The sequence below is a fragment of the Gadus chalcogrammus genome, chromosome 6 (assembly GCF_026213295.1).
Source record: "Gadus chalcogrammus isolate NIFS_2021 chromosome 6, NIFS_Gcha_1.0, whole genome shotgun sequence".
Classification (NCBI taxonomy): Eukaryota; Metazoa; Chordata; class Actinopteri; order Gadiformes; family Gadidae; genus Gadus; species Gadus chalcogrammus.
Genome location: NC_079417.1, coordinates 1,384,654 through 1,411,072, shown reverse-complemented (window position 1 = coordinate 1,411,072; position 26,419 = coordinate 1,384,654). Strand labels below are relative to the sequence as shown.

The 26,419-nt window shown below is 47.8% G+C and overlaps 3 protein-coding genes, 1 long non-coding RNA gene and 1 pseudogene across 4 annotated transcripts in view; 1 reads left to right on the top strand and 4 right to left on the bottom strand.

Annotated features, from left to right (window-relative positions):
• The first annotated feature begins 3,465 nt into the window (after window positions 1–3,465).
• On the top strand, window positions 3,466–7,687 carry LOC130383996 (potassium channel subfamily K member 5-like; annotated as a pseudogene).
• On the bottom strand, window positions 7,249–12,291 carry LOC130383998 (serum paraoxonase/arylesterase 2-like). Its single transcript, XM_056591955.1, has 9 exons — window positions 12,014–12,291; window positions 11,813–11,883; window positions 11,667–11,722; window positions 11,415–11,580; window positions 10,933–11,059; window positions 10,167–10,367; window positions 9,997–10,078; window positions 9,456–9,584; window positions 7,249–8,814 (listed from the first exon to the last, which is right to left on the bottom strand). The coding sequence occupies exons 1-9, from the start codon at window positions 12,088–12,090 to the stop codon at window positions 8,644–8,646; spliced, it is 1,080 nt and encodes a 359-aa protein (XP_056447930.1). The 5' UTR covers window positions 12,091–12,291; the 3' UTR covers window positions 7,249–8,643.
• Window positions 12,292–13,647: 1,356 nt separating this feature from the next.
• Window positions 13,648–22,385, bottom strand: LOC130383997 (casein kinase II subunit alpha-like). Its single transcript, XM_056591954.1, has 15 exons — window positions 22,238–22,385; window positions 20,726–20,816; window positions 20,442–20,507; window positions 20,202–20,329; window positions 20,001–20,112; window positions 19,777–19,878; window positions 19,645–19,695; window positions 19,462–19,521; window positions 19,267–19,350; window positions 19,053–19,163; window positions 17,890–17,991; window positions 15,419–15,519; window positions 14,670–14,818; window positions 14,387–14,476; window positions 13,648–14,044 (listed from the first exon to the last, which is right to left on the bottom strand). Exons 4-15 carry the CDS (start codon window positions 20,300–20,302, stop codon window positions 13,929–13,931), a joined length of 1,179 nt encoding a protein of 392 aa, XP_056447929.1. The 5' UTR covers window positions 20,303–20,329; window positions 20,442–20,507; window positions 20,726–20,816; window positions 22,238–22,385; the 3' UTR covers window positions 13,648–13,928.
• Window positions 22,386–23,753: 1,368 nt separating this feature from the next.
• tyrobp (transmembrane immune signaling adaptor TYROBP) lies at window positions 23,754–26,126 on the bottom strand. Its single transcript, XM_056592749.1, has 3 exons — window positions 24,519–26,126; window positions 24,355–24,422; window positions 23,754–24,232 (listed from the first exon to the last, which is right to left on the bottom strand). Exons 1-3 carry the CDS (start codon window positions 24,748–24,750, stop codon window positions 24,176–24,178), a joined length of 357 nt encoding a protein of 118 aa, XP_056448724.1. The 5' UTR covers window positions 24,751–26,126; the 3' UTR covers window positions 23,754–24,175.
• A 99-nt stretch (window positions 26,127–26,225) lies between these two features.
• Window positions 26,226–26,419, bottom strand: part of LOC130384525 (uncharacterized) — a 2,248-nt gene continuing 2,054 nt past the window's right edge. The window contains exon 5 of the long non-coding RNA XR_008895885.1: window positions 26,226–26,419. This exon is cut by the window's right edge and continues 79 nt beyond it. This is a non-coding gene — a long non-coding RNA (uncharacterized LOC130384525).

Sequence of the window (26,419 nt, the reverse complement as noted above, 5' to 3'; positions counted from 1 at the left end):
TCGAGGTGGTTCCCACGGAGAAGGTAGGCAGAGACATTAAGGTCAAAGGTCGCAGGTCAACAAAATAGGCTTCTTATTTTGTTACAATTTGTCAAATAGCACCTGAAGTATGAGTAGCCTAATTTGTACACTGAATATTATAGGCCCTACTAAAGATGATTTTACCGGGGGAGGACTTTACACTGCGTTGTGTACAGTCTGAATGTTTGATGAGGATAGCGGTTCAGTAGTACCTGCAGAGCAGAACCAGTTAAGACCCACAACACCAGTATGACTTCAGTTTACTATTATTATGGAAGAGGATGAAACCAAACTGGGTCGGGTGCAATATAAAATAGCATTACGTTTATTTTGTAACAGCATGAGGGGAAATGGTTGTCATGTACCTCGGCAGGTGACTTCATCATCAGGCTACGATTCGATTTATTTGGGGGGAACTATTTTAATTGGGAGTTCACTTCAGAATCATTATTTAGGCTAGAGAGAGAGAGCTCTACTTCGTCGTTAACTTAGACATACCTTTAGCCAGACTATTGTTGCACCTGCGATCACGAATCGTCTCTATAAACAAATAAATATAATATATACTAAAACATCACAACAAGGAATGTACGGGTGTGTGCACTCGTCCGCTCACTGTTCCCTCCGATGCGAAGTCCATCGTTCGGTGTTTCCGTTCAGTGGTTTTATTGTGAACTATCGAGCCCGATGCAGACCACCGACCTGCACGTTTCCACCGAGGGGACGCTGACGCACTTTGTAATCCGTTGCGGTGGGTGGGTATAGTTAGGGAGGTGCTGCAGCGCCATCGTGTGGCGGTGGGTGGGGATGTCTAAGGGATGTGCTGCAGCACCACCGTGTGGTCAGGTACATCGACCGGGATAACCGCGGTGCACAAACCTCAACCTTCTTCTAACCCCGTACAACACGGCATCTGGATCACTTTATATCGCATTGAGTTAATCTGGGTCACATACGACCGACAGAATTGGGTGTTTGGGTAGATTGGATGTATTTGTTACACTTAACGTAATACACTTTAGTTGTATTGTTTTCTTGTCTCTTTATGTGTAATATGAAACAAGGCCGAACTGTGAGTTGCTGGTTCCACCAATAAGAAGCCCTCTCTCCATTATCGTGGTGTCCAGCCAGGATCCACCCATGGGCCGACTAACCTCAGACCGAGATAAGAGCAACCGCTTCACTTGACATGTTGAAGGCCATTCAGAGACTGTCTTCGGTCCTGTGGTAGTAACACCAAGCCTAACTTAGAACAAAACACCAAGCCTAACTTATAATAATTGTGAATCTTGTCCAGCGGGCCTCTCTTATATTGTAGAACAGCCACGCAGGTTTACGTTTCTGTGTGGCCACACTGCGGTGGGAACAGTAATTTGACTCGTTGCCATGGATATCAGTTGTCCTACAGTGATTAAGAAGTGAGTTGATCAAGGATTGCCAACTCAAACGTTTGTGTACGCTGCCAGGATTGTGGTCACATGGTAGCCTGTCACCGGGCAGAGGCACTTTATTAGACCCCCCCCCATAAGCGGCACCAGCCCCCCTGTACCCCCCCTCCCCCCTCTGGGACACGTTAGGGAGGGGCCCCTTAAGAGTGGGGTACGGTGCGGCCCCAAGTGGGGTGTGTAAAGAAGGAGTAAAGAACGATGTTAACCATGTAGACTTCTTCTTCTTTGTTGATGGAATCAGCAGATGCTACAAAACACATTCCTCACTCTAGGAAATAAAGTTGAAAAACAAAGTCTCCATAACTTAGACTTAACGAGGCGGAGAAAACACGGAACGGAGACAGAACCAGGATCTGGATAGAATCCGTCCGACTCTCACACGGAGACAGGACAGGTGGAGCAGACGCATTTCCATCTTGAGTCTGGGGGCGCACTCACACACTAGGCAAGTTTGCCTGTTCCGTGCTGCAGGAAGATTCAGCACGATTCCCCCCCTCCCCACTCCCACACACAGCTGCAGGAGGGGGGGGGGGGAGTGTGAGTGGCTGCTTGGAGCAGCCTCACCTGGCCGAGTCTGACTGGACTCTGGGGGCGGGCGTGGCACCACACCTGTTTGGCAGTGAGTAATCAGCGTGCTCGGGTTAAACCAGCCGTCTCCACACACAATGGGGGGGGGGGGGGGGGGGGGGGGGGGGGGGGAATAAACCGGATCTTCAACACCAGCACCCTGCGTCCTTTGTCTGACGGAGCTCAAAAGAAGTCAGCCACCTAGCTGGACAACTGGTCGGAATGTGGATGATTCTACATTTTAAAAGCTCAACCGTAGTCAGTCCAGACCGACTAAATGGCAATGATTGTAATGACACACGTCGTGTGGTTGTGTCTCATCCTAGCACTCTCATTCGTACCCTATACTATTCTCACTCTCACCCTAGCACTCTCATCCTCTCACTCTAACCCTAGCACTCTCATCCTCTCACTCTCACCCTAGCACTCTCATCCTCTCACTCTAACCCTAGCACTCTCATCCTCTCACTCTACCCTAGCACTCTCCTCCTCTCACTCTAACCCTAGCACTCTCATCCTCTCACTCTCACCCTAGCACTCTCATCCTCTCACTCTCACCCTAGCACTCTCATCCTCTCACTCTAACCCTAGCACTCTCATCCTCTCACTCTAACCCTAGCACTCTCATCCTCTCACTCTCACCCTAGCACTCTCATCCTCTCACTCTCACCCTAGCACTCTCATCCTCTCACTCTCACCCTAGCACTCTCATCCTCTCACTCTAACCCTAGCGCTGTCACTCATCTTTGCCCTCTCACTCAAAACCCAACCATTCTTATTATCCTAGCACTCACTCTCATTTTATCAGCCTCACTCTAACCCTAGCACTCTCGTCTTAGCACTCTCTCTCTCCTCCTAGCCCCCTCAGTCTCATCGGACCAGCCTCACTCTCATCCTAGCACTCTCTTCTTCAGTACAGGGCCCACCTGCCAATCCAGTGGTTCCCAACCTCTGGATTGGGGCCTGCTTAGGGTCCCCTGATAAGCATAGGGTCACAGGAAATTGCTGACGTAATATTTGATTATCCTTTTTAGCAAACACAGACGTCCTTTATATAAAAACGGACGGCCAAATGATTCATAGCCGAGGACAATGTACAGCTTATCACTTAGTGTGAAACAGCCAGAAGGTCACCAGGACGTTGATATCACCAGCAGGTGTTGATTGGGTAAATATTATTTGTGTGGAAGCAGATAAAGGAGTTCAACAAGTGAACTGCTTAATAAAGAGCGGTTCACGTAAAGCCTTTTCAAGTGTGTCTAATACAGTAATAAATGTATGAAAATATATAAGAAAACGAGAGATAATGAAGACGATAATATAATAATTAGAGGTTTTAATTTAATTAATGAAAATATGAATATATGATTCAATAATATGGAAAAAATGAGACAAGACAAATACATTCAGCAACTAGAACACCGGACCAACAGATGAATAACGTGATATTTAATGAACCTCCCCGGGGCTTTCCGCACTAGCCTACCTGTCCATTAGGACTCTGAGCTCGTGGAGCATTCCGCCCTAAACTACCTGGAGCCTCACACGCTAAAACACAACACGGGAAGTGGTTGCAATTAAAAGTCAGCTGTCGTGGTGTGATTCTCATCAGTTTTGATGAACCTAAACTTCCTCAGTTCTCACACAGCTGGAGCCCGGACCTCAGACCTCCACCCTCAACACGCTGCTGGTGTCGAGCGGGTCCGGACCAGGAAGAGAAGGAGGCGCTCCCGGCTACATGACGGGTTAGGATGTTTAGAATGTGAGGGAATGCGTTAACATGGCCGAAAAGGGGCCACTTTTAACTTCGTGTATCATTTTCTATTTATCGATTGGCGCTGCGGTTTTCCAGATACTGGAGGAGTCCAACTGGCAGCTGGCCAAGAACAGGTATGTGGAGGAGAAGGAGTTGATACTGAAGAAGTACTCCCTAACCAAGCAGGACCTCGAATACATACTGGAGGTAAGGATACGACGACCATTAATGCCATTAAGCCTGGGCTACTTAATACTTATTTAATAATATAATAATACATATTTACTGACAAACATTGCTTTAGAAATATTTTTCCCATTCCGACGTTAAAGACAACGTGAGACGTCATGGGCGAAGTCTTTATGACAAACATTAAGATGTAGCCTACTCTTCATGCTTCAATATCCTTATACACCCATATGTGTATTCATACGTATAAATTGATCTGGATTGCTGAAACACCTGAACTTTCGAGCAGTAGATCGACTTATTTCTCCTGTATCCAAACCAATGAAGTTCAACCATTGTGACTACTGAATGTAACGTTTATCATTGTTCCCCGTTTCTGGTGGAGATTCCTGACAATAGCACAGAGTTACAGTTGCAATACATTCAATTAGGTGCATATAGGCGTGCCACTTCCTCCAGCACACCTTGTGTGGGTCTCACGCCTACTGACCCTGAATGTGGTTCTCAGGGCGATAATAACATAATAATAGAACATAATAATCATACTAATGAAGTGTACTTTCTTAGGTGGTGTCAGAGGCTGCTGGACAAGGGGTCACCATAACCGGGGATCGGTACCGTAACTCCTGGGACTGGCCCAACTCTGTGGTCTTTGCTGCCTCTATTGTGACCACCATAGGTGCGGAAGCCTGACATTACCGGCTCATTCCTGTTTGAATCCAGCTGTTGAAAAAAATCGAAATCGTCCATCCATGCTCACGATGCAGTTTTATGATCCAGTTGTTCACGTTTTCTCTAGGCTATGGCAACGTGGCTCCAAAGACGGCGGGGGGGCCGGGTGTTCTGCATCCTCTACGGCCTGTGTGGGATCCCGCTCTGCCTCGTCTGGATCAGTGACCTGGGCTCTTTCTTCGGAGACCGGGCGAAGCGTCTCTCCCAGGTTCTGATCCGAAAAGGCCTCTCCGTGGTGAGAGACCCGCCTATGGCTGCAGGTTGAGTCACGTTCCCTCCCGACACACGCCTTGACTAAACGTTCCCTCGGTCTTTTGTTGTGTCAGAAAAAGGTGCAGTTGATTTGCACGGCCCTGTTCCTGCTGTGGGGGCTGGTGATGCACCTGGTGATGCCGCCGTTTGTCTTCATGTCTCTGGAGGGTTGGAGCTACCTGGAGGGCTTCTACTTCTCCTTCATCACCCTCACCACCGTGGGCTTCGGGGACTATGTGGCAGGTAAAGTACAGACCTGTAAATGACCTGGCGCTTAATGTACACACCATCTGGCACTTAATGTGTACGCAGTTATTGTATGGCGTACATCTTTGCACTTGGAAATATAACTTAGCATTGTGTAACATGTTATCCTCGCTATCTCTGTTGCATACGGGGAATGGGTTAACCTAGGCCTGGCGATTGTTAGTGCTTGGTCTTTGGTTCTATGAACATCCTTACTGCACCGACAGCGAATATATCGTTGTTTCTCCTTCTTCTGACCGATGTACTTGTTGTAAGTCGCTTTGGATAAATGAGTCTGCTAATTGCCCTAAATGTAAAAATGTAAATGTTATGCTCATCAAAATCCGGTGAGAATATCACCGCCGGGAAGTCATGAGCATCATCAGTGATGGTGTGGTGTTGTAACCCTCCTCTCAGGGGTGAACCCCAACATCGACTACCCCCGGCTGTACCGGGTGTGTGCGGAGATCTGGGTGTACATGGGGCTGGCCTGGCTGTCCCTGTTCTTCAGCTGGAACGTCCACATGGTGGTGAAGGCTCACCAGGTCCTGAAGAAGAGGAGGCACCGGCACAAGACGCACCTGGACCAGGAGGCCTACCCGCCGGAGCCCGACCCGGGGCTGCGGACCCCCCGACCCACCGTGGTGGACATCTTCAAGTTCCTGGAGGAGGGCGAGGACGACGACTACAGCACGGTCATCAAGAGGATCGGGGAGGAGGGCCGCGTGCATCTGTACCACCGGGGGTTGAGCCGCTCCAAGAGCTGCAACGACCTCCTCCAGAACATGGAGACGCTGGAGGGCTCCCCAAAGAGGAGGCGGAGGCTGAGCGTCAGCGAGGTGGTCATCGACCCGGCCGGACGGGAGGACGCCGCCGCCGCCGCCGCCTCTCAGGGGGGCGGGGCCGAGTCGCAGCCCCTCCTGGACCCCCGCCCAGCAGGGGGAGGGGCCGCAGACGACCCGGACGAGTGGATCTTTGAGGCGTGCCCCGAGGAACCCGGCTCTCCTCCTGCTCCCGACGCCCCCCAGGAGGCGGTCCCGCGGCCCGCGGGGGGGGAGACGCGGTTCACCATTTCGGTCGTGGAAGAAGGGGCGTCGGGACGGGACGCGGACGACATGGGGTGATGGAGGTCCCGGACGCCTCGAGGACTAAACGTAGTAACGTGTTCGATTTGGCCGACTCTAATTAGTCTTCTACAAAATAGGGGGCAGCCTATTACCATGGTAACAGGTCGTGGTACCATGGTCGTGGTGTCCAACACTATTGGGAGAAACAATGATATGAAGAGGCCCTCCCAAAGGTCTTTGATCTCTTCTCCTCCCTCCCGCTCCCCCCGAACGCATCACCACTGAATATAGCGTAAGGCTAACTGTTTACAGTTAATACGTGCTATGGTGTCATCAAGTGGATCGCCTACAAGTGATCTTACTTTTACATGATTTGCAAAAGGTTATATTATACACCGTCTGTGCAGCAGTACTTCTTCAACATGTTGGACTGAGGGCAGACTGGACAGTGCTGTGACAGTGACCTCTTGTGGTACAAAATGGTATGACATAACGGTACCGGCTGGCGCTATATGGGTTAGCTGCTAACTTAATTGAAGATCCACACTCAGACGTCAACGTTTTGACGAAACTCCACAACGCTTCTTGTTCTTTTGATAATTGTAGTTCATTTTTTAATGTTAAAATTTATCCCACATGACTGTTTAAAGATTGGGTAGGCAATATTGAGTAACCAGCCAGAGTAACCAGGTTTTGAAAGTATCCAACGGCAAGTAGGCCTATTTCATTCGGGCCGAATGAAGTGATTGGGCTATTACAGGTCTGTTCCAGCGACAGGCATCAGAATTCATCATCTGATTTGATTGCTTGAGGGATGTCACGTAAATTTCAATTAGGTAGGCCTACAGTGCGGACCAGGAACGAGTTTCGATCTCAAACGGTATGATGCATGAGAACGGTGGTATGAATTATAAAACTCAACCGTAAAGATGCTGCCATTCTTAAAAAATATATAAAGTTCTCTAACAAAGTTCAAAGGTTAATTTATTTCTGAAGCATCAATGTGTTTTAACTGTTGAGTGTGGTACTTTTTTCAAGAAATAGAATCCAGTTTACTATTGTTTGATGCTGCCTGTAACAAGAGGAAAGGATAGTAGGCCTATACGCTTTCAACACCCTAGTGAAAGTTCCTAATGATGAAATGTGTTCGGAACATGATCTGATGATCACGTTACTTTAACAGTCAGACACAACCACAAATCCTTATACATTGCACCATTGTTTTGCAAAACTTGTTTCAATCTGCGAAATATGAATGAAACTCACAGGGAAATGGGAGAATCATATTTCCGGAAATGACTTCAAGAAATACTATTGACTTCTAGAAATGTTGTGCAAAAACACTGAATGATTTCAAAATATTTAATATCAGTTGATGTTGTCCATGTACTTATGTATTAAAAAGTTAAAAAGCAAAAAAAACATGTGCCTTCCTCATGTCCAACCTTTACCACTCAGAAATGAAACGGAAATAAGATTCACAACGTGGCTACATCATGTGTAATTGAAGAACCACAAACACTTGTTACATTAAAAGTGTATTCCAACCGTTCTACATGCACACTATGTTGTCAATGCAACCGCAGCCCTTGAGGGATTGATGGTCTTATCTTATCCAAACATAGATATTGAGACATGTACGGGTACGGCCTGGTTATGAAGAAGACAAACTGAACATTGACCATATTAACACCTTTATATTGATGTACTCGTAAAGTATTAAGTGACTTAGACAGAAATCACATCTCCTGGAAAAAAATCCACACAATTTAGTTCAAGACTTATTGCGCCAGCTTTGAAAAGACAAACAAAGGAGTCACATGACCCAAACCAGGTCACCAGAGGTTAAGTCACATGACCCAGTCACATGACGCAGGCCAGGTCTCCCCAGGCCCAGCTTTAGTCTGTTGTTAGGCAACACATTTCCAGAGATTCTGGTTTGCCGTCTCTTTCAAAAGAGGCTTACAATCTTTAATCTTTAACTCGACTCAACATATTAAACCCAATCACGGTGAAAGTCTTTAAGTCAGACCAGTATGGCGCATTGTTCAGATCACAGGGACTCAGTTCAGACCCCTGGATTCAGTTCATATCGGGGACTCAGTTCTGTTCATTAGGACTCGGTTCAGATCATTAGGACTCGGTTCAGATCATTAGGACTCGGTTCAGATCATTAGGACTCGGTTCAGATCATTAGGACTCGGTTCAGATCATTAGGACTCGGTTCTGTTCATTAGGACTCGGTTCAGATCATTAGGACTCGGTTCTGTTCATTAGGACTCGGTTCAGATCATTAGGACTCGGTTCTGTTCATTAGGACTCGGTTCTGTTCATTAGGACTCGGTTCAGATCATTAGGGTTCAGTTCAGATCTCTTGGCTCAGATCACAGCACAGGGCTTTATGGAAGACGGAGCCAATGAGCAGCTTCCCTCCGTACGGGGCGGCCACTGAGGAGCCAATCAGAACGCTGCCGTCGTCAGCGTACACCTGGCTGACCAGCGGCTGCTCGGAGAGGATGTTCTGGATGCGGATCACCTGGGCAGAACAACGAGACGTCGACGAGTTGATTAGTAAAAAGATGAGTAGATTATCAGGTGTAGGTCTGATCCATGCAGGTAGGGGGCAGGTGGGGGGTACAGGGGACCCGAGAAAGTCTGGCGATGGGACTTGAACTCGGCAACACTACTGGAAGAACGCAGATTGAAAACCTTGTACTAATAATGTCTGGACCGCTGATGACAAAGCTCAACCCCTGCACTACCCTGAGCGACCACCGGGTGATAGTGTCACAACTCAACCCCTGCACTACCCTGAGCGGCCACCAGGTGATAGTGTCACAACTCAACCCCTGCACTACCCTGAGCGGCCACCAGGTGATAGTGCCACAACTCAACCCCTGCACTACCCTGAGCGGCCACCAGGTGATAGTGTCACAACTCAACCCCTGCACTACCCTGAGCGGCCACCGGGTGTTAGTGTCACAACTCAACCCCTGCACTACCCTGAGCGGCCACCAGGTGATAGTGTCACAACTCAACCCATGCACTACCCTGACGGCCACCAGGTGATAGTGCCACAACTCAACCCCTGCACTACCCTGAGCGGCCACCAGGTGATAGTGCCACAACTCAACCCCTGCAGTACCCTGAGCGGCCACCGGGCGTCCAGCGTCTCACCTCCGACCCGGCGGGGTCTTGGGGGTCGTAGTTGAAGAGCTTCCAGGCGTTGGGGTGGCAGCCCAGCCACAGGTCCCCGGTCCTCGGCTCCACCTCGATGTTGTCACACAGGGAGCCCACGTCCACCGACTGGGGACACAACAGAGCCCTCCACTGAGCCGACGCACTGCAGAACGCCGCCGCCGCTCGCGCAGACAGAGGTTAGTAGTTCTGTTGCACCTGATGAAGTATTTGACTGAAATATCAATCCAAATGAAAACTTTAAACTGATCTTAACTTCAAAGTTGTACTAAGCATTGTGTAGCATCTTAGCTGTATACGGGGAATGGGTTAACCTAGCGATTGTTAGCGCTTGGTTCAATGAACCTTCTTACTGTACCGACAGAGATATATTGTTGTTCCTCTTTTTTCTGACAAATGCTTTGGATAAAAGCGTGAATGTAAAGATGAAGGTGAGATTACTTTACCGTAGTTCAGTTACTCGTGACCCCAGTGGCGGTCAGTGTAACCCACCTACGCCCCTGGTTAGGCGGCTAACTACCTTCATGGAGATCAGAGAGTTGTCCTCCTGCCTCTCCAGAACGCGGACGCTGTGACCCAAGATGTCCATCGCGTAAACGTGTCTGAAACCGAACGAACACGGGGGGTCACCACGAGGAGAACGCCTCAGAACCACGTGAGGAATATGAAGAACCGTAAGAGCAGGCCCACCTCTGGTCTGGGGAGGCGTTGATGCCGTTGGCCGAGCCGTAGCCCTCAGAGACCACCCTGACGTCCCCCGGGCCGTGGAACACCAGCGAGCACCAGGCCAGGCCCAGCAGGGGCTCCAGGCTGCGCAGCGGCTCCTGCAGGAAGTAGTGGTCGTTGGTCGCGTAGAAGCTCTCCACCCCGACCGCCACGATGTCGTTCACACTGCAGGGGGGGGGGGAGACACAGTCAGGGAGACCAGAGGGGACACAGTCAGGGGGGGGGGGGGGGAGACACAGTCAGGGAGACAAGAGGGGACACAGTCCGGCAGACCAGAGGGGACAGTCAGGGAGACCAGAGGAGACACAGTCAGGAAGACCAGAGGAGACACAGTCAGGGAGACCAGAGGAGACACAGTCAGGGAGACCAGAGGAGACACAGTCAGGGAGACCAGAGGAGACACAGTCAGGGAGACCAGAGGAGACACAGTCAGGGAGACCAGAGGGGACACAGTCAGGGAGACCAGAGGAGACCCAGTCAGTGGGGTGGGAGAGGAGACCTAGTCAGGGGGGGGGGAGAGGAGACCCAGTCAGGGGGGGTGGGAGAGGAGACCCAGTCAGGGGGGTGGGAGAGGAGACCCAGTCAGGGGGGTGGGAGAGGAGACCCAGTCAGGGGGGTGGGAGAGGAGACCCAGTCAGGGGGGTGGGAGAGGAGACCCAGTCAGGGGGGGTGGGGGACCGTCTCTCACCGTCAGGTGAGGGGGAGCGTCCGTCCTGGCGCGGTACTGTACCTGTACAGCAGCTCGTGTGTGATGGTCTTCACGTGCTCTAGAGTGTTGTCCTCCTCTATGAACTTGAAGATCTCCACTTGGCTCCTCCCCTCCGGGTGATTGACAACGAAGAGGTATATGGTGTCGTCTGAAAGTTATGACCAAGTTTTAGTCATGGACCATACACACAACATCAAACCTACATTTACAGTCCAATGAATAAGAAAGACACCAGGCCAGCAAATATAAAATCACAAGCCATCATGTATTGCCACACTGTAGTGTGTTTGGGTTCACTGAAGACATCCCATAAACCAGTCAGTACAGCTGGTGTCTGTGTCGTGCAGCGGGTCTGTGTTGCAGCCTGCGTCCCCTAAGGCACAGTGACCCGCCCAACTGCATTCCCAATCAAACACAGTCGCACTAGACTAGGGACTGTCGGGTTGGTCCGTGTCCAAAGATTAAACATTAGTTGGGATCGATAAAGCGGACTTTGATAGTACCGGACTGGTCGATGAATGTGCTGATGCCATGAGGGTTAAACGAGTCCACGTCGAAGTTCCTGGCAATGCGCAGTTCCACAGGCTTGATTCTTGGGTCTTCCAGGTCGATGGAAAATATTTTCCCCGGACCGTCAGAGAATGACGGTAACATGGGAAACTTAAGCCCCTGGAAAATGAATACATACACGCATTTTTATATTAAATTAAATATTAAATAAATTGGGATCTTCTCCGAAGTGAAGCGTCGCTCACAGTGCTGATGAGGGCTCGTCCATTCGGGAGTATGGTGATGTCCTCCGATCCATACACTGAAAATACAAACATTAACTAAGTTACATAATGTATTTTAACCCCCAGGTATGTCCCGTTAGTACAGCCCTGGATTAGTTAACCCTTACCAAGACCTTTGATGGGGACACAGTTGGGAAGGTGGTTCTGGACCAGCTCTCTGGACGCCAGAGTGATCCTCCTGCCGAGGAAAGGACGATAATAATCTACTTTAGGACACAGCACCAGCCACCAGGGTCCAGAGACTGTTTACACTGCAAGCTTATGCTCAGAGCAGATATGCAGTCTTTCCAAACTCTCTGATAACTCACCTTAAGTTTATGATTCTCTCTCCGAGCAAAACCGCCAGCGCAGCGACCAGCAGAGAAAAGGTCAATAGTTTCCCCATTCTGAGTCAAGCACCTTCTGGTTCCGGTGGTGAAATGCGCTCTTTTATAGGTTAAAAAATGGTTTTACCTCAAACTCAGCGCTGCTCAAACTTATCCCAGTGCGCTTCTCAAGTCAACGTCAGTCCTAACACTCATCCGGCTGAGGAACAACATCCGGCGCTGAAAACAACCTCCTAGTTCCCACGCGTCTCCTCTGTAGGCCTACGGGGCAGGATCCTCGGTGATGGCGAAACAGTGGGTGGGTCTTTCCAAAGTGGAATGTCCGTTAACGTTAAATTATTGGGAATATTGCTTGGTCAATTTTTTGTAAAATGACCTCCAAATATATTCTCATGTTCTTTGTTATTCTACCTTTCATGTTATTATCTTCGCTCTGGGGATTGTTATCTGGTGTACATAGCTCCTTGAAAGTGATGGACCGCAAATGACGCTGTGGTAAATGCTACAATTAAGGACCCTCCCGCTCAATGAACGTAATGTTGTCTATTCTTCATATAAAATACCGACATCAATTAAGTAGAGCAGGTGTCTCATTAAAATAAAATAAAACGTTGCTACCAAAATCTAATTTCAACGTTGGACTGAAATGTGCTTTTTCATTTTCATAAGATTCTAGCAGACAATTGTTTGATTAAATTTGAGTTATAAAATATGGGTACTACTAAATATCAATGCGGGATAAAATAAACTATGGGAATGGCCTTGAATGCAAAGTCACTAACTTAACTGCCAGTGAAATGGAATCTGCAAAAATACATGAATGCGTTTTGAATAGTTCCCTGATACAGTTGGCCATGATTAACTTTTACATCAGTCCTTTATCAGCAACAAATGTTCTCCATATCAAAGAGGGCCGCCCCAGCCGAGTGCAAGACTTCACCAAAACAACCTAAGGTGTACTTACTCCAGGTTGGAATCACATGATAATCCCACCTCAGTATCACGGCCCCGGGAGCCCACCGGTTCACACCACCGTCATGTTATCACTGGTCCCCATGAATCTGATCACACAAGCCCATAATCACCGACATTTAACATCACATGTGTCCGCATACAACGTCTCACACACCCTAATAATCACGGACAGTCATATAATCACATGTGGTGCCCGCATACACCTGTTCAAACTGTTTATTTCTGAAGTTGTAGTTGTTTTTTTTGCAAGTGACGAAACTCCTCCCAACATAAAACAAAGTTACAAAAAATGCTATGTAATCAAAATCATGTGTTAGACTTCATAGAAAACAAACATGGACACATACAGAGCTGAAGGTAACATAAACTTGGCAATCTATTGTCCCCGTGTAGCTGTGCACTGGGCGCATGCAACCTGACAGTAACTGTAGAATATCTACAAAAGTCCAATTAACGAAGGATAGCATCTGAGCGGCGCCGGGTGACGGAGTGCCGCGTGGACCCCCCCCGCGCCGCGTGGGCGGGCCGGGGACCCCCCCGTGGGGGGGGGGGGGGGGGCAGAGTGACGTCGTGTAAAGGTTTCACAGTGTATTACCACAGCACGATCCCCCGACAAACAGTTTCAAGCAACACTTTATATTTGGAACATACAAAATAAATTTTATTATCCATTCTCTTCATGTCTACATCGTAATAGAATTTCTAGACACTGGCATTGTGAAATAACACCCAAATTAATGCTAATAATCCTGACGATGGAACGAAACACTTGTTAGGTTCAGATGTCAAAAAAAAAAAAGGGGAAAAAAAAAACTGAACGTGAAAAGCATTTGAATTCTTTCTCTTTGTTATTTTCAAAATGATAAAAAGGGGAGGGGGCACACGGCGGGGGGGGGGGGGGGGGGGGGGGGCACCGGGCGGCTCAGGGCTGCGGCCCGGTCACCGCGGAGACCTGCGCGGCCAGGGCGTTGGGGGCGGAGATGACGGGCGAGCCCGCCATGTTGGCCAAGGGCTGCGTGGAGGACATGGAGGTCATGCCTGCAGAGAGAGAGAGGGGGGGGGCGAGAGAGGGGGGGGGCGAGAGAGAGAGAGAGGGGGGGGCGAGAGAGAGAGAGAGAGAGAGCGAGCGAGAGCGAGAGCGAGAGAGAGAGAGAGAGAGAGAGAGGGCGAGAGAGAGAGGGGGGGCGAGAGAGAGAGGGGGGGCGAGAGAGAGAGGGCGGGCGAGAGAGGGCGAGAGAGAGAGAGAGGGGGGCGAGAGAGAGGGAGAGAGAGGGAGGGCGAGATAGAGCGAGAGGGGGGGCGAGAGAGAGAGAGGGCGTTACTTCCCACCCCGTGTGTCTGCTGGAGGCGGGGGGGCAGCGGGACTGAAGCTAGCTTTACCTGCCATCATACTGGAGGAGCTGACGGGCGTGGCCCCGGCGGCCAGGCCTCCTGGAGTGGCTCCTCTCCCCTGGTCTTTGACGATGGGGTCTGAGGAGAGGAAGGGGGGCACGGTTAGACCACAGCCACAGGGAGGGGGGGGGGGAGGGGGGTGAGGGAGACAGGTGGGCGGGGAGGGAGACGGGTGACGGGGAGGGAGACGGGTGACGGGGAGGGAGACGGGTGGGGGGGGGAGACGGGCAGTGGGCAGACAGACGGGCAGCGGGAGGCCGGCGGTGCGTACAGAAGTAGGGGTGGTCCATGGCCTCGCGGGCCGTCAGCCTGGCCTGGTGGTCGTAGCGCAGCAGCTTGTCCAGGAAGTCCAGCGCCTCGGTGCTGACCAGGTGCTGGTTCTCACTGTGGACGAACCGCTCCCACCGCTTACGGGAGTGTCTGCAGAACGGAGGGGGGGGGGGGGGGGGGGGGGGGGGGGGGGAGGTTAGGAGAGCAGCCCGTGGGGGTGGGGCACTGTCCCCTAATGTACGCACTCATTGTATGTTGTGCGTCCTGGCACTTTGTTCTATGATCATTCTTGCGGTACCCATAGCGATATATTGTCATTTCTGTTTCTTCTGACAAATGTACTTATTGTACGTCGCTCTGGGTAAAGGCGTCCGCTAAACGCCCTAAAAGGGTCCAAGGGTCAATTGAGCGGTCGAGGCTGTAGTTTAAATATCTGACGTTTTATCTGTTGTGATGCACGGTACTTAGCATTGTGTAGCATATTATCCTAGTTATCTCTGTTGTGCACGGGGAATGGGTTAACCTAGTGATGGTTAGTGTTTGGCACTTGGTTCTATGAACATCCTTACTGTTCCGTCAGCAGTATATGGTCGTCTCTCTTTCTTCTGACTGGATTTATTGTAAGTCGCTTTGGATAAAAAGCGTCTTCTAAACGCCCTGAAAGTCCGTAATATGAATGTGAAAGTAACAACCAACATCTATGTTTAAGCAGCAATTTCCCCCACTTTGGGGGGGGGGGGGGGGGCCTACCTTCCCAGAATGTCGTTGAAGCGTGGGTCCAGCTCTATGTTGTACTTGTCGATGTAGTCGTACAGGTCCTCTGTGCCCAAGACTTTAGCGATCCTCACAAGCTGCCCGGGAGGAGGAAGAGGAGAAGACGTGATGTTGAGGAAGAGGAGCATGTCACAGTTCTAACTAGTGCACATCCACTTTGCATTATTGGAGCCAACATAGAGGGGATGGTACTGCTTAATAGGATATAATCCATTATATACATTTGTTCTACAACCAGGACTTTTTTTTTTTTTTGGTATTTATTCAAAAAAAGCTAAATAAATAAGAGCGTATATATCCCGTGGAAATCAATGAAACGTTAAATCAGATGCGTCATGAACCGCTTTCCAATGTTTGAATAATAAGAAATGAGATTACATTTATTTGAACACGGCTTATTTAAACACTGATTAGTCTTCCAACAAAGAGATAAACAAAACGGATATCATCAGAAAATGATTTCCGTTTTGTTATTGTACGCTCGCGATGGGAAAATGATTGCGCGAGTCATTGGGCTGAAAGGTAGCGCTAGGGCTTTCCGGACGCTCAGCGTTACAATAGTTCATCTGGCCGTACAACACAGTGTAGTAATTCTAAATGTCCAGAAAACCGCCAGGTCGTACATGTACTGTTCCGATCTTTGTGGCAGTTCTGGGCGCAGCGCGAGGTAAATCAATCTCAACCAGCCTACTGCACCAGTGTCTGGTCAGAAACCTTCTGGTTCAACAACACACCATTAACCAATCCACAGGTCAGAAAGTCGATTAAAACATAACAAAGTACAATTCATTTTGTAGGAAATAATTTGTCTTTTCTTTTTTTTTTTTTACACGTACGCGGATGAATACACGAGTGCCCCCTGCAAAACACAAATCTTTTTTCAAACGGATGTATTCCTTTTGAAGCCGACTATCTTGTTGTCCAGATTTGCTTGTTGGTGCATGATGATACACACTGGGGGCCAAAACACTAACTAACTCTTCCAGGAGTACATGTTCACGGTATGGAGACAGCACTATTGACGCACAGTGCTCCATACATACACGGTATGGAGACAGTGCTATGGGCATTTGGTGCTCCATTAGGGCTTTGACTTTTGCCCAAAAATCATATTAGAAGTTTGTTTGTTTATTAATATTCAAATATTTATTAATAATATTTTGACCATTAAATGCCTTCAGTAAGACCTGGATTGGGCTTCGTGAGGTTTGTTTAACCGGCGTTGCTATGGTTACCGGTCTTGCGTGCTCCGGTTTATTAGGTTCCTAATAAATCGCTGTCTAATCAATACTTCATTCACTGCCTCTTCCGTGGTCATTACAATTTTATGAATCGACTGCGTCGGGTTCTCCGACGTCTCTCCCTCTTGGCCTGCCCATAACAGGTTCCAATATTAAGGGCTGCCTTATATTCGTTCGAATTTTGATTTATTTTTTGATATTCGAATTATATTTGAATAACGAAGTTCGGAGTCAAAGCCCTATGCTCCATACATACACGGTATGGAGACAGTGCTATAGTCATATGGTGCTCCATACATACACGGTATGGGACAGTGCTATAGTCATATGGTGCTCCATACATACACGGTATGGAGACAGTGCTATAGACCCACGGTGCTCCATACATACACGGTATGGGGGACAGTGCTATGGACCCACGGTGCTCCATACATACACGGTATGGAGACAGTGCTATAGTCATATGGTGCTCCATACATACACGGTATGGAGACAGTGCTATAGACCCACGGTGCTCCATACATACACGGTATGGGGACAGTGCTATGGACCCACGGTGCTCCATACATACACGGTATGGAGACAGTGCTATAGTCATATGGTGCTCCATACATACACGGTATGGAGACAGTGCTATAGTCATATGGTGCTCCATACATACACGGTATGGAGACAGTGCTATGGACCCACGGTGCTCCATACATGCTATATTAAATGTGATCCATTGTTGCTGCATAAAGAAGCTAGGCAGTGGACACTTGCATTGAGGACCCAATCCTGCTCAAACTGGTTGTCCACTTTCCAGATGTCCTTTGATTACAATTAATTCCCAGACACGTGTCCTGGAAACGTATTCCTTCAGAGTAGGGCTACGGGGGGGGGGGGGGGGGGGGGGTACGCAGTGACACACAAGGCCGAACCCACACGGCGCGAGTCGATGGATTCCAGGCCCAATGCATTCTGGAAATGTCCACACTTCCAAAATGCCTCATTAAAGATGCTGAATAAACGGATGTGCCGTCGTATCTCGCCTCTAGTGGTTCAAACAGAACGGATCACCCGAAACCGTGACCTTTGCTCCTCAAGACACCAGCCCATAATGAGTAGATCTAGTCAGGCATCTTTCCCTTCAACACACCCAAAGGCCCCATGTCTCCAGAACACTTGCGGACGTATTCATTAGCCTGAGGCTCTTGTCGGCGTTACCTGGTCGTAGTTGTCGTGCCCGTGGAAGAAGGGTTCCTTCCTGAAGATCATACTGGCCAGCATGCAGCCCAAACTCCACATGTCCAGGCTGTAGTCGTACATCTGCAAATCAGAACCCACGATTAGGACTCATGCATCCCCAATTAATTACCTTTCATTTGACAGTGCTGGAATCTAAAAAGGGTTTTTAATAGTGAGCAGTCAGTCGTACCCTGGGATGGGGTTTCCCCCTGCTACTATCTGGTCACCAATCTTTTCTTGGCTGCCCCTTAATAGAAACCAAGATGGCTTCCCAAGGCACGAGACCTAATGGCCAAAGCATGCCTCTCAGTGGCTCTGCAGGCTTGTTTTGGCCCTGACTGAGTATCAGCCAGCCCCCACTGCAACCCCGTGTCATCCTAGCAGGGCACGGTCCCTCTTAAAATAGGAGTGATGCGACCCTTCATGACCAGATCGAGACAAAACACGAGCGACCCGCCAACCAGGCTTCATCAACACACTATCCACATGTTGGGCTTCATAACCACACTATCCACATGTGTGTTAGGATTCATTAACACACTAGCCAAATGTATTAGTCTTCATCAACACACCAGCCACATGTGTTGGGCTTCATTAACACACCAGCCACATGTTGGGCTTCATTAACACACCAGCCACATGTTGGGCTTCATAAACACACTAGCCACATGTGTTGGGCTTCATTAACACACCAGCCACATGTGTTGGGCTTCATTAACACACCAGCCACATGTTGGGCTTCATAAAACACACTAGCCACATGATAAATGCTTCATAAACACACCAGCCACATGATTTATGCTTCATAAAACACACTAGTCACATGATTTATGCTTCATAAACACACTAGTCACATGTGTTAGGCCTACAGTGTAGGCCTAACACCGATTGGTTCCCGCTGCCCGTTAGAGCACCAATAAAAACCAGTTGAACTGGATGGGCTGCAGAAATCTCCCGGGTGCAGCCCTAACGTCACCCTAAACACACATGTCTCTGTGTGATGCATGTTGTGGAATTTTCCGGTGAAGTGTGGTCGATCACCTCCAGCCCCATGTTTGACTAGGCCGGTCATAGTTTCACCCTGTCCTCTCCAGGTAGGCCTAGGGTTTGTGATCGGGCGTGCAGTCGGCCTGGAGCCTCACCTGGTAATCTACGAGCAGCTCGGGTCCCTTGAAGTACCGGGACGCCACCCTGACGTTGTACTCCTGGTTGGGGTGGTAGAACTCGGCCAGGCCCCAGTCGATGAGGCGCAGCTGGGAGGTCAGATTAGTGCGTTTAGTCACCGAGTCAACCTGCCCGCTTTAATCACAGGTGACTAAACGGACAAAAGACGGGTAAGGAGGAGCCCAGGCCTACCTTTCTGTGTTCGTGGTCGATCATAACATTGTGTGGCTTCACATCTCTGTGCATGATGCCCATACTGTGGCAGTAATCCAGGGCCTGGGGGTCAGAGAACAGCGACATGAGGGAACAGCGCCACCACCCTTTAACCATGGCTTGGAACCTCATCCAGAGTGGACACTAGCACCATGACCAAGTGTGGTCGCTTACCTTCAGGATTTCGTACATGTAGAACCGTATGTCAAAGTCAGAAAGGGTTTGATACAATTGCTGCAAAATAAACCGCCACACGATGCAAGTTTTAATTGTTAAATAATTCAACAATAATTTTCCTTTTAAAAATGCTTATTTGACATAAGTTTACCAATATACAAAGACTGCTTTCATTCATACCTTAAAGTCTGTGTTGTTGACATGTTCAAAAACCAAAGCAGGAGTTCGGGACTAGGAAGGAAAAGACATACAGATGAAATACACATACATTATGACCTGATAACTTCACCATGCGTCGGTAAAGGTCCTTACCACGGGATCCTTAATGATATCTAACAGTGAGATGATGTTGGGACCACCCCTTAAGTTCTCCAGGATCTTGATTTCTCTCTTGATTTTCTTTTTCTTAACCGGCTAGGGAGACACGGGTGGGAGACACAGTATTTTAACTTCAATATTAGAAAGTGCTGAACGATAACCTTGTTTATGAGGTTGGCCAAACGGTGAGGTGTCCGTCCGTCCATCCGTCTCCCTACCTTTAGAATCTTCACCACTACTTTCTCGTTGTTCGTGATGTTAATGGCCTCAAACACTTCACTATATTTCCCTCGGCCCAGTTTTCTGACCAGCTGGTAGTCGTCCTGGTTCCTGGAAAGACGAAGAATTCGGGACTTGTTGTTAAACCAGCACAACGGACCGATAGAGAACCACCAACGCCACCAGGAGAGCCACCTTACCCCCATTCCACCACGTGGGACTCATAATCCCAGTATTCCCGGGGTCTCTGTGTGTTTACGTCCGGGTAAACTCGGGAGCGGCTTGGTACAGGCCCAGACATATTCTAGTAGGATCTTCACTAAAGCTCCTAGGAACACAAGACGTCAACCAGGTCAGTCCAGAAACACGCCCACACTACGTCCCCAGCCCTCAGAGCGCCGGGCGGGGGCGTTTGGACGGAGATACGAGGTGGACCGTACCTTGGAGTGGACCTCCAGGATGAGGGAAGGGTCAACAGGGGCTGCGATTCTTTAATCGTGAGAAATCTAAATGGACGTATCGGTATAAAAGGTGTTAGGGACTGAATTGTTTTATTGTGTTATTCAGGTAATGTGAACTAGAAAACCGTACGCCACATATCTAAAACAAATTAATGTAGATAGCCAGTTGCAAATAGTGTAATGATTCAAGGGATTGATAAATTAATCCTTATAACGAGCAAGTGCCTAATTAATTTTAGTATCGTATTGAAAAAAGGCCCGACCTGAGGGTTAAAAGGTTCATCCAAGCAGTCTAATCAGGGGGTACAGGAGTCAATACAGTCATCACTGGGGTCCACCACAAAGCTCTGTCTCCTGGAACAGAAACACAGGGAGTCCAGGTCAATTAGGCATACCAGGTCGTTATAAGACAACCTAGCCTTAATGAGAAGGTTATTGATACGAAGGCAAACACATCGATCACTTTAATAAACCAGATGATTTATCAGTTTATAACTGTATAAATAACTGCCTATGCTGCCCAAGTCCTCACCGACAGATTCAACAGAGGCTTCCTCTACGCCCCCAACACCTACCACCCTAACCCTCCCTCATATCTAACCCCTACCTCATATCCTACCGTACTCTCTCCATCCAACCCTACCGCCTACCCTAACCCCACATCATATCCTACCCTAACCCTACGTCATATCCTACCGTCACCCTACTTTCTCCCTCCTAAACTGACCCTTCTCCCTACCTCCCTAGCCCTACCATCTTTCCCCAACACTACTCCCTACCTCCTATCCTAACTCTACCCCCGCCATCTCCTACTTTAACCCTATTCACTACCTCCTACCCAAGACCACTCTCCCTTCTAAACTGAACATACTCTGTCTCTACCGTAACTCTACTCTCCCTCTTACTTTAACCCTCTACCTCCTACCCTAATCTCTATCCTAACTATAATCTTGAACGCTTACCTTAACCATACTCTCTCTCTCTCTCTCCTAAACTTAACCTACTCTACCTCTTACCCTTATATTACTCTCTACCCCTCCAAGCATAGCCCTACCCTTGCCCTACTCTCTAACGCCTACCCTAACCCTATAATACCTACCCTAATCTCTCCCTCCTAAACTAAACCTACTCTCTAACTTCTACCCTCACCCTACTCCCTCCGTCCTACCCTTACCTTATTCTAGTTCCTACCTCAGCCCTAATATCTACCTCCTACACTTACCCTACTACAACTCCTACCATCTACCCTAACCGTTTTCTCTACCCCTACAGAGGCCTCCCTAACAGGGGTAGCCAGCGGGCTGGACAGCTGGCTGGGCGCTAACGAGGGCTAGTAGCTGGGCGCTAACGATAGCTAGTAGCTGGGAGCTAATGAATTAGCCTAGCGCGCTAGCTGGGCAAAAGCCGGTTGAAAGCGACAGGAGATTATGAGCTTAATTGTTGACACATCGAGGAAGTGTGGCGGATAGGAAGACCGACCAATGTCTTAAAATAGCGTCGTCTGGAGAGCCACACGTCGTGGGAACTTTTTACTTGGAAGAATTTATGACACAATGCAGAAAAACCGCTAAGCTAGCAGGCTAAGAGTGACTAGCTGGTTAGCTCGCTGACAACGCCTTCAGCTCCTATAAATACTGGAGCTCCGCCGCCGCAGAGCCGCCGCGCCGCAGAGCCCGACGCAGTCCCACCCCGCCGCTAAACCACGGCCAGGCACACACATCCACGGTGAATCACATACACGGAGATCATCGGTCGAATTAGGAGATGTGTTTTACCTCTCAACGTTGTGGGGATGTCAATATGGCGATGCTTAGGATCAAGAGCTTAGTGCAAAGACCACTTCCTGAGGAGGGCGCTGTGCCGCTCTTCTTCATGTGTGGACGGCGGCCCCCCTGCTGCCACCAACAGGTCTATCGCAGGGAGGACTTCTCCATCTGCAGGCCGATTTATTTTTATAACATCTAGATATCATCACCATCTCGCGAAAACAAGGGGAGGTGGTGGGAGAGCGCCGAGACATTTCAATCTTCTGCTTTTGACCTCTTCATAGTTTCAATTATTGCATATGCACATCAATGCACCAGTTCATATCCTTCACATGGGTCAGCTGATGCAGAATCTGCTGCAACATACCTATTAAAGTGAGATTCTAGAAGGCAAAAGTGATACAACAACAGAATAATAGTGGTGGCTTTATACATACTTAACTATGAGCTGCCCTTCTTCATTGTTCATAAGTCAAAATCATCATTTGTTTAGTTATATTGTGTTTCACTGTTTACTTTGGGATTGCACTTTGGTTACCGCACCAGGATCCAGGGAAGAGGCCCCATTGGACCACTATCTGCTCCCCAGACAGAACAATGTCATGTTTCTTCAACCTACAGCACACACACACAAAACTGTCAAGATGTCAACCGACCGCATCTCCAACAGGAAGCTGGAAACCATAAACTATAGCTCTCAAAATAAACCTGCTTGAGGTTTGGTCTAATGTAGGCCTACTGCTGTTCAGCTGTTTATTTGTGAAGCACTTGTTATTAAGAACAATTCATCGAAGGCACCCCTGATTTAGCGCATGGTTTAAAGCAAAGGTGGTCTGCTCAGCTGGTCTGCAGGGTGGAGGTCTATAGGGTGGAGGTCTGTCTCAGCTGGTCTGCAGGGTGGAGGTCTATAGGGTGGAGGTCTGTCTCAGCTGGTCTGCAGGGTGGAGGTCTATAAGGTGGAGGTCTGCAAGGTGGAGGTCTTTAGGGTGAAGGTCTGTCTCAGGTGGTCTGTATATGGAGGTCTGTCTCAGGTGGTCTTTAGGGTGAAGGTCTGTCTCATGTGGTCTGTATATGGAGGTCTGTCTCAGGTGGAGGGCCTGCCTAACACAACACCAACTAAAGGTGCTTCCAGGCTAGTTAGCTAGCACTAGATAAGGGACTAGTCAGTGTATGGTCGTGATGATTCAGTGCAGTCTGTGGGTTTTCCCCCGATGTCCCCGTACTGCCGGCTGCACACCCGACCTTCCAGAGCGCTTTGAATCTCCCTCTGTGGCCAATCGATTGCAACTTGAATATTTTGACTTACTTTCGAATAATTACATTTAGCCTACGAAGTGATTATAACTCACTTGTGTTGAGTGAGTGGATTTGGTGCAGTGTGATCACGCTGCTATTTTGAAGGTGTTTAAGGGACTTCCAGCTGTTGACTCATAGGAAACTAAATCCAAAATAGTTTGTCTCAGTTGAGTTTATTATGAGCCTCAAAGTCATCAGACACAATTTCACAAAAAATTAAGAACTCGCTTTGCTTACTAAAAAAACTATTTTATTTTCTGAGTGTATAGCATGAATACAAAAACGTAGAAAGGTATTTTTGCAGAAGTTATTGTAACAGGACATTTGTATTAGTAATAATGTGATTCACTGGTCGGGTTTTATAGGTTTTGATGGTTCAAAATCTGAAATCCATCTGTTCATGTTCTACTGCAGATATGTCTTAAAAGGACAAAGAAAGAAAAAAAGGTTTAAAATGTATTTTTCTCGGGTAGAAAAAATTCATTAGCCTCATGAATTATGAAATAAAAAGAAATTACTAAAAACAATGCTAAATGATACAATACCAGGAAGGAATATAAAAACAAAAAAAATGTATAAAATGTATGACTAATCAGAAAGCCGTATAAAGTGTGAATCTTACATTGAAGTGAGATTATGCTGGAATTTGTTTTATTTTCTTAATTCTTCCAGATTGCTGTACACATCGCCTTGTACTCCATGCAATTCCTAAAGAAATGAGCAACAGAAAAATAGGATTACTTATTACTATCTGACTAAATATATCAAATCATTTGTAGTGAATGAATGCATAATAGAAGCATAACATAACATGTGCTTCTGTTGTTCACCTGGTAAGGAGACTCAGGGATCTCTGCCATCTTTCTCTTTGCCAATGACGGTGCTTGCTTCGGTCTACCTGTGGTGAAGTTCAACGAGACAAAGGGATAAGTTACGAAGTTAAGAGCTACACCTCCACCTCCCTCCGCTGCAGTCACATGTCCTTGTCCTCTACCATTATTGGAATCACGGTTGCCTCTTTTCCTCTGGTAGAGGACCAAACAGAGCAGGGAGAAACAGACGAGAAGAGTCAGGGCGATATCACAGGAGAGGATCCATGTCACAGAGCCCATGTCTATCTGGGAGCAGGAGCTACAGTCTGGGAATACACAACACACCCAGCGCAGGACTTTAGTACAGGACTTTTCTTTACATGCACCCCCTGGAACAGAAACAAGCCATCCCATTTCAAACAATAGTTGCAGTAGGCCTATTAGTACTAATATAAGTCCTTGTGTGTGTAAAACTACTCACCAATCAAGGATTTAGCATCACAAAGAGTTTTAGACATGTTTTTAAGGGTGTAATTAGGAGACTTTGTTATGTGTCTAGATCCCTGGTCGTCCCAGGCGATTTCCCTCGGAGCCCCTTATCGTGGGTCTGAAGAGTCAAGTTGGAATCCAGAGATAGTATACGGACATTAGGAGGATCCTAGTTTATATATCAAGCTCATACTAGGAGGAGCCTAGTTTATATATCAAGCTCATACTAGGAGGGGCCTAGTTTATAAACTAGGCTCATACTTGGAGGGGCCTAGAATAGGAGGGGCCTAGTATGGGTACTAGGAGCCCTTGATACTTGGTGAGACACAAGGAGTGTGATAATGTCACACTAACATGGGTCTTACATCGATATATAACATTTATATAAATATGATATATATATAGCTGAAGGAATTTTTCCTTAAATTTTATCCTTAAGATATATATTATTTTCTACAAATGTATTCAGAGTTCCACAATAACAGGCATTTCAGCGGTAAAGTGAGGCGAACGAAACTCAAGGAAATGAAACGGAAAACATGCACAACTGGAGCAGTGGGCAGCCACAGTGCAGCACCAGGGAGGTTTCAGGTGCCTCGGAGAAGGCACGAAAGGCACGAAGTAGGAGAGAGACTGCTACTCCCCCCGTCCACATTTTTGTACCAGTCAGGATTTGGACCGGCCGTCCTCCGGTGACTGGTCCAACTCCTTAACCAGTAGGCCACGGATGCCCAGAAACAGAATACCAACAGAAATGTCAAATTGATATCCATGTTTAAAATCCAGCCAGGGAGATCCTGACATCCAACTTCCCTTCTTATTCTGTGTTAACATGGGAAGAGAAGAATCAGTGACAGACCTTTCAGTGTCCGTCTGTTTGGCTGCAGCAAGTCAGCTATGAAACAGTTACACAACTACACCAGCCTTGTGGAGGAGAGGAGATCTGGTTTACCCATGGCTGCAGATCTAGGTTTGTTGTGACGTCTACAACTGTACTTCTTCAGATGTCTGTTGTGATGTCCACTGCTCTACTACTGATCTGTTTGTTGTGGCATCTACTTCTTTACTCCTTCAGATCTTTTTTTGTAATGTCTACTTCTCTACTTCTCCAGATGTTGTAATGTCTACTACTCTTATTCTCCAGATCTAGGTTTTTTGTCATGTCTACTGCTCTACTTCTGTATATCTATGATCGAATTCGTAGACAAACACAAAGCTAATTAGCTAAATCAAAACTAACATAGGAAGATGCATTCTCATTCACGAAATTCAATTTAACTTAAGCATTCTCATTAGCTCAAAGTGCAGAATAAAACATCCAGAAAGCCAATGCAGCCACAAATGTAATAAAAGCACAAATTACATTTAAATTGATGCCAGCTAAGTCTCAACAAGAGTGGCGAAGAATGGGAGAGCGTGTACAAATTCTGGGTTGTTTTATTCAGTCAAGGAGATGAAACAAATTGAAGGTCTGTATTCAAAGTTTCACTGCAAACAAACTTCCAAGACAATTTTTTTTAAAACATATATAAAAACATTTACCTAAGCTTTAATATTTAAATGAACAGATTTGATCGATTTCTGGATCTGTAGG